The sequence below is a fragment of the Leptonychotes weddellii genome, chromosome 6 (assembly GCF_054177405.1).
Source record: "Leptonychotes weddellii isolate Sample4059 chromosome 6, ASM5417740v2, whole genome shotgun sequence".
NCBI lineage: Eukaryota > Metazoa > Chordata > Mammalia > Carnivora > Phocidae > Leptonychotes > Leptonychotes weddellii.
Window position 1 is genome coordinate 291536 of NC_138374.1, and position 7292 is coordinate 298827.

Sequence of the window (7292 nt, forward strand, 5' to 3'; positions counted from 1 at the left end):
GGGAGGAGGGTCTCAGCCTTGCGAGGAGCAGCCCCGAGGGCCTGATGCCGAGTGAAAGAAGCCAGACACGGAAGGACCAGCACTGCGTGCCCCACCTTCGTGAGGTCCCCGGGGCCGGCACAGTCAGAGACGGAGACGAGACGGCGGGCGCCGGGGCGGGGGAGGGGATGGGGAGCGAGCTTCCGTCTGGGAGGATGAGAGTCGTGGGGCCGGAGGGTGGGGCTGGCTGCACAACACGGCGAACGTGCTGGATGCCGCTGAGCTGGGGGCTTGGTGGGGGAGAGGGCTCATTTTTTAATGTATATTTTAATTTAAAAAATTTTAAAAAGGTATGAATCTGCTGTCCAAGGGCCCCTAGTGAGATGAGAGGGGGCCCTAATCTGAGGAGCGGTCCCAGGAGACCCCGCGGGAGACGCTGCCTATGCTCATGGTGAGGCCATTCCTACCGTGGTGTGTTCATCCCACACGCCCAGAACCAAACCCAGGACACTAGCGTAAGACATGCACATCACAGAACAGGGTAAAGACACGGCTCACCCCACTGACCCACAGGAGAGCCACAGACGAGGCGGAGGCCAGCAAGAAGGGACTTGGGAATCTTCAGGGCTTTAGCAACATATTTTTTTTACCCAACAGCAGATTTTTATCTGGCCCAGAACAGCCAAAACAGCTCCCCTCCCCAGCCCGGAAGACACTAAGGACGAGCAGAGAAGCAACATTCAAATTCCTTACTCCGACATAAGGGTCCTGAGGAGGCAGCCATGGGATGCGCCCCACTGGCAACGCGCACAGCAAGGCAGAGGGGTTTTTCTTGGTACCTCAAACTCAATGACTTCCATAGATTTCATTCGGTCACAAGACAGCCTTTCTCCAAGGCAGAGGGTCCCTGGTGACCTGAGCGATGCATACACCTCATGGCATCATCCCTACCCCTGGGGGGTGTGCATATATGCCCCAGCCTGGGGCTCTGACCTAGGAGCAGGGGCTGTGTGGGTAGGTCTGCAGGCTGGAATCACCCCGTAGCAGGTTTTTGGCAGCTTGGAGACCCTCAGGGACCACAGCATGGACCGCATCATGAAGCAGAGGCAAGTGTGTCTCAAGTGAGGTGACATCCAGTCACTTCTGTGGTTTTGGTCTCGCAGAGCTGCCAGGACCTACCATCAATGCACAGCTTTTGGGGTCGGGGAGACCACTCCTGCTCCCACTTGGGGATCCCTGCAGGCCAAGGGTCCAACTGGGGTCTCTTCTGTCTCCAGAAAAGGACTTGGGGGCAATGCTCCACCACCCACCCCAGAGCCCCAGGGACTGCTGGAACCTTGGAACACAGGGCCAGCAAGAACACCCATCCCTCATTTAGCCTTGTGGCCCAGGGCAACCCCTTGAGTCTCTGAATGAGCCCCTACTAGAGAAACTGTATTGTTATGCTGGCCAGGTGCCCTGGGGCTACTTCCTTATCTCCCTGGGGGCGGGAGCACCTCCCAGGCCCACCCGGTTGTCCTTTCCGAGCCACCGGTAGAGGGTGGGGCCACAATTACTATTTGGAAAATGCTCCCAGGGCGGTTTTGGTCAAGTCCTCTGACAACTGCTGGGACCTGGTCCTTGGCCAAAGTCGAAAGTCTCAGAGCCCCTGTCCGGCTGTCCGGGGCCCACCTAGAGCAATCGCTTCCCTGGAGACAAAAGGATCCCCTTCCCTGGTGTGCCTTAGCTCTCCTGCCTCTCCTGTTCCAGTCACCCCTGAGGAGTCCTGCTTCCCGGACAGAGCTCAGCAGAGAGGCTCAGGCCTGCCTGGGGCAGAGGTGGGTCTCTGGGCACACCGTAACTGCAGCCGAGGTCAGGCTGGGGTAGCATAGTAGAGGGGACCCCCTGACAACCCCCCTCCTCCTGCTCAGCAGGGCTCCCAGAGAAGGTGAGAATGGTCACCCATCAAGGGCTGGTGCACAGGGTTTGGGAGACCTTAGGAAAGCCAGCATGTTACAAGGACCCCAACTCTGGGTTCCACGTGCCCTTGGAAACTGGCCTTCTAGGGGAGGTCCTGGCCAGCATCCCAGCACACCCCGGGGCCCAGGCAGCCCTGGCTGTCCCCACACCACCAGCAGGGGCCATTCCTACCCAGCACAAGAGGTACACACGTTTACAGAATTAAGTCGGGAATAAACAACCTTTTTATTAAACGTACCTAGATTTGGAGTTGGGGAGGGTCACAGGATGGGGTCAGGGCAGAGGAGACACGGTCCTACAGAAGGGACAGTGCAGGTCAGGCCTCACTCTCGCCGGTCAGCCAGGACGCCTCGCTCGGCGGCGGCGCTGCCTAAGATGAAGCCGACGGCCAGGGACACGGTCTGGTCGAAGGAGCCGCGCAGCTGCTCCACGTGCTGGTTCAGGGTCAGCAGCTGGTCGCGCAGCGGGCCCAGGATGGCCACGATGTCGCCCAGGTGCCCCAGGGTCTGCAGAAGGGCGGCGTTCAGCGACGGGGGCGCGGACTGCGGGGACGCGTGGTCCTCGGGGCGGCTGGGCGGAGAGTCGGGGTCCTCCCGGGTGGCGTCCAGGGCCGGTGGCGGCGGGGATCCCGGGGCACGGAAAGGCGCGTGGTCTTCGGGGCGGCCCGGCGCGGAGGCGACCGCGGAGAGCGCCGTCGGGGAGCCGGGAACTCGGGGGGTGTCCGCAGACTTGGGCGGGGTCGGGCTGAACCTGAGCGTCCACGCCGGGTCTGCGTCGGGGTCGCGGGCGGCCGGCGGCGGCGGGACGTCTGGAACGCGGCGGGGCCGTCGGGCCAGGCTCTGGAGGAGCGCCCGCCGCCGCCCTCACGCCCCCGGGGCTCCGATCCGTCCCTTCCCCCCATCGGACGGCGTCCAAGGCACCCCCGGCCCTCTCGCGTCCCGGGACCCCGCCCCCTTACCTGGCTCGGCGGGCGAGTGGGGCGCGGCGGGGGCCGGGCGGCGACCGCGCGGGGGGCGCCCGGGCCCCGGGGACCGGCGGCGGCCGCGTCGGTGTCCGTTGTCGCCCAGCAGCCCCATGAGCTCGCGGATCTGCGCGTCGAAGGGCCCGGGCGGCTGGCCCTGAGCGTCGCGGAGCTTGTCCTTAAGGAACTTGTAGCGGCGGCGGCACTGCGCGGGCGTGCGCCGCACCTGCTGGCGGGCCAGGGCGGCCGACACGCGGCGGTAGGTGGGGAGCGCCTGGCGGCGGTCCAGCAGCAGCGCGCGCCACACGGCCGGCTGCAGCAGCGTGCCCAGCAGCAGCTCCGTCTCGCGGGCGCTCCAGGGCGTGCGCTGCGCCGAGCCCGGGGACACGGGCGAGCCAGGGAGTCCGGGGGACGCGGGGGACGCGGGCGCCGCCAGCGCGCCGGGCGAGGGGGGCCGCCCGGGCGGGGTCCCCGGGGCGCCCCCGGCCGGCCGCGGCTCGGGGTCCGGGTTGGCTGGCGATGCGGGCGCGGGGGGCGCGGGTGGGGGCGGCCGCCGCGGCCGGAGCAGCATCCCGAGGGCCGGCGGGGCTCGCGGGGTCGGGGCCGCGGCCCGAGAGAGGCCGCCCACACGCGCTCGGAGGGTGCGAGCTCGCTGGAGAGGGAGCGGGAGCCAGAGCCGGCGCGGGTCTACGCCGCCCGCCCCCGCGCGCGCCCGCGCGCCCCGCCCCGCCCCGCCCCCGCTGCCCGCCAACTTCAACTTGGGCCGGCCCGGGCCCTTACCGGGAACAACCCGCTGAACGAGACTGTTGTACTTTTTAAAAGTCTTTGCACTGAGGTACAAACGGATCCGGCAGCTTGCCTCAGGCGCGCAAGGGTCGATTCGTTTTTACGCATGTGCCGTGCCCTTTCACCGCCGCGCAGACCGAGCCATGGAACATTCCAGCTCCAGGAGGGGCCCCCCGCGCCCCTCCCTTTTGCCTTAGGTGCTTCCTGGCCTGTGGTTCGCAGAGGCGGTGGTGTGCGGGCCCCGCCCGCGGTGGTACTGGTGTGTGCGCGGGAGGTGTGGTCGCCGCTGCGTGCAGCCCGCTGAGGGTAGGACATGCTGAGTTATGGCCGGTATTCAGAATTAGTGTCATAATTCACACACACACTTCACAGAAAACACTGCTTTATTCTGATAAGGAGTACCTACAGCTTACCTCATGACTAATAGAATATTGAGCATTACCCCCTGCGATTAGGAATTAGGGTGGTGCCCAGCATCACTGATTCTATCGAACGTTGTTCTAGAAGTCTAGCCAGAGCAATAAGACAAGAAAAAGGAGTAAGGTTTATAAAGATGGGAAAGGAAGAAGTAAAAGCATCATTATTTGCAGGTGATATGATTGGGAAATACAAAATAGTCTGCAAGCACTTTAGAATTAATAAATAAATTTAGCGAGGTCACTGAATACAGGAATAAACAAAAATCAATTGTATTTCTGTATACTAGGTCTAGTAGTTTTTACAACTTCTTAGTTTGGGACAATTTTCGATTTACAGCCAGGTGGCAGAGAAGGTGCTGGTGTCCCCGTGCGTCCCTTCAGGTGAGCGTCTCATGGGACCATGGCACCTTTGTCAAAGCTGAGAAATTCCCGTTGGCACGGCACCACTGGCTGAGCCACAGAGCGTAATAGGGTTTTTCCAGGTTTCCCCAGCTTTCACACGGATGTGTCTTTTCTGCCCTGGGACCCGGTCCAGGATACTGCTCTGCGTTTGGTTGTCCTGCCTCCTTTGTCCCCTCTGGACCCTGGCAGTTTCTCACTCTTGTTCTGGACACTTTGAGGAGACTGTTGGGTGTTTTGTGGGTGTCCCTCTATTTGGGTTTGTCAGGTGCCTTCTCATGATTAGCCTGGTTATGGGTTTTTGGGAAGAAGATCTAGGAGTTCAAGCAGTGCCCGCCATCTCTCCACTTCCCCTCCCTGCCCTGCAGCTGGGGCCAGTCACTGGGTGCACCTCACACCTCGGGGGGGCACCTACATGTGTTGTTTGGGATTCTCCTGTAATTCTTCCTGTTCAGTGGACTCGTGGGTGTTCTATTCCCAGGGTGCAGTCCCACGCTGTCGTGTTTAGGGGCTCAGATCGCCACAGCTCTTTTCCCCTTTCCCTCTTGTCCTGTGTCCTTTTGACATGCCCCTCCCCCCCCCACCGCCACAGGTCTTTGCTTTGTGATGCTACCAGATACTTCTGCTTTGTACTTTCTCCACTAGAGAATCAACCCTTCTGCCATTTCTCCAAAAATCTCTGGTTCCTTTTTTTTGGAGAATGGTATCTGCAACCCAAGATCTGGATACGGGGTGTGCCTGATGCTACTGGGGTGTCACTGTTTCCAGGCCACTGGTTCTCAGGGGAATAGTTTGCCCCCCAGGGTACATTGGGTGATGTCTGGAGACATTGGTTGTCACAACTTGGGGGTGCTGCTGGCATCGGGGGGGTAGAGACCAGAGGTGCTGGGAGCACCCCCTGCAGTGCCCAGGGCCGCCCGCAGAGATGGTCCAACGAGAGCTAAGCCCTGTGCGGCCCTGTGGAGGGTGTGCTAGGAAGTGCATGTGTGTACCGACCCACATGTCCACACACACCTAGCCTCCTCACCAGCTTTTCTGCAGCTTCATTCTCTGACAGCAGGAGGCCAGCAACCTTATCTACGACGTACTTATTGATGAGCCCTCGTGTGTAAGGAAAGTAGCTTTAGGATTGCTCATCTGGACTCTGGTGAGAAGTCTGTCCCCTGACTGGAGGGCAGTCCTTATGTGGTCTTGGGCCTCGCCCTTTCCCTTCAAACCACTGTTTCCCATGGTGACGTAGGTCAGCCCCCTAAAGGGGTGGGAGGTGGGTGAAGAGACAGGGCAGCCCCTCCCGCAGCGTGCCCCCGAGACCCCCCCCCAACATGTAGAGCAGGCTTCAAATAGTAATAGTGGCCATAGGAAGCGACCCCAAACTGCCCCTGTCTGAAGAGCCATCGTGGTCGGGGGCCAGCTGACGGGGTCCCCTTTCACAGGCCGGAAGCCCTTCTCAGAGCAGGGAGCGCATCCCCCCCCCACAGCACACAACGAACGGATCAGTGAGTTGTTCAGCACAGCATAGCCCAGCACTCTGAGCAGTGGCCAGGGCTGATGCTGTTTGGTTATGCTGCTGATTCTGTGGTCGGACCTGGCACCAGGATGCAGGTGGGCTGATGGGCGCTCCCTCCTGACTGGGCACCACTTCCCAGGCCAGGGCCTGACTGCCCGGGGCTCTGCAGGCCTTCTCCAGAAGGCGGCTCGTGGGCTGGCTGGCCAGACATCTCTCTCTCCATCTCTATTCAGCCCACTAGGGCTACCTTGGGCTTGCGCCAGCATGGTGCTCTTGGGGGTAGTCAAACATCGCACATGGTGAGGGCTTCCCCCAGAGCCTCAGTACACTGAGCCAGCCTCCATCTGGCGCAGGAAGGGACTGCACAGGGTGGGTGGGTGGGGAACCTGGGAAGCAGGGCTCGTTGTGGGGCCTAAGGGGCTGTCAATTCACCTAAAGAAAAACCCATTGATTTGATTAGACCAGTGAAGTGGAGGGAGACCCTGGTCTTACGGCCTTTCTCAGAAGGAAGAGACAGCAGAGTTTAGTGATTTTAAGGTGGGTGAGGACGGAAATCACCCACCCACCCACAACGGGGACACCAGAACCACCTAACGGTGGCTGCTACTGTCCAGTGACTTTCCTCTTCTGGGACTCTCCTGCCACGCAGAGGGCTTCATCATTCATTACAGGGATGTTCCCAGATGATTCTGCCACAGAAAACATCAACCATTTATGTCCCCAAATTATTTGAACCCCTGGCCTTCCACCTCTCCTTTTGCAGTGCCCGCCAATCCTAAGCTCTTCTGTCAGGACCCTTCACAGTGGCAGCCTCAAGGAACACCCCTGCCTTGCCCTGGGGAAGGAGGGGCTAGCTGTCCTGCCCTGAGTCTCTGGGTGAGGTTGGTGGCCTGCTGTGGTGTGGGGCCTGCCACGTGGGACCTGGCTGAGGCTGGGCAGAGTTCGTGGCAGAGTAGCTTTGGGGCTGTGCTGCGGTGGGGCCTTGGCGGCTCAGCAGTTTGAGGTGGTTTGCAGGTAAACGTTTCCTGCAGCAGTAGAAGGAGTCTGCTTGCTCCCAGGCCCGGGGGTTCCGGGGTTCGGTTCTGGTGGGCCCTGAATTAAGCGAATCGGCAGATCTGGCCCTTGTCCGTGCCGCCCAAGGACACGGCTGTGGCTAGGACTTCTTGTCCCCCTGTGCCCTCAGGAGCACCCCTGCAGCTGTCTCTGGCCACGAGGGAGCCCACCCTGACCCCCAAAGCAAGTGTCACTTTGGAGACAAACAAAACAAGGCCTATGGAAGCCG

At 61.1% G+C, this 7292-nt stretch overlaps 1 protein-coding gene across 1 annotated transcript; it reads right to left on the reverse strand.

Moving 5' to 3' along the window:
• Window positions 1-2151: 2151 nt before the first annotated feature.
• UTF1 (undifferentiated embryonic cell transcription factor 1) lies at window positions 2152-3470 on the reverse strand. Its single transcript, XM_081823107.1, has 2 exons — window positions 2897-3470; window positions 2152-2746 (listed from the first exon to the last, which is right to left on the reverse strand). Exons 1-2 carry the CDS (start codon window positions 3468-3470, stop codon window positions 2262-2264), a joined length of 1059 nt encoding a protein of 352 aa, XP_081679233.1. The 3' UTR covers window positions 2152-2261.
• Window positions 3471-7292: the final 3822 nt, after the last annotated feature.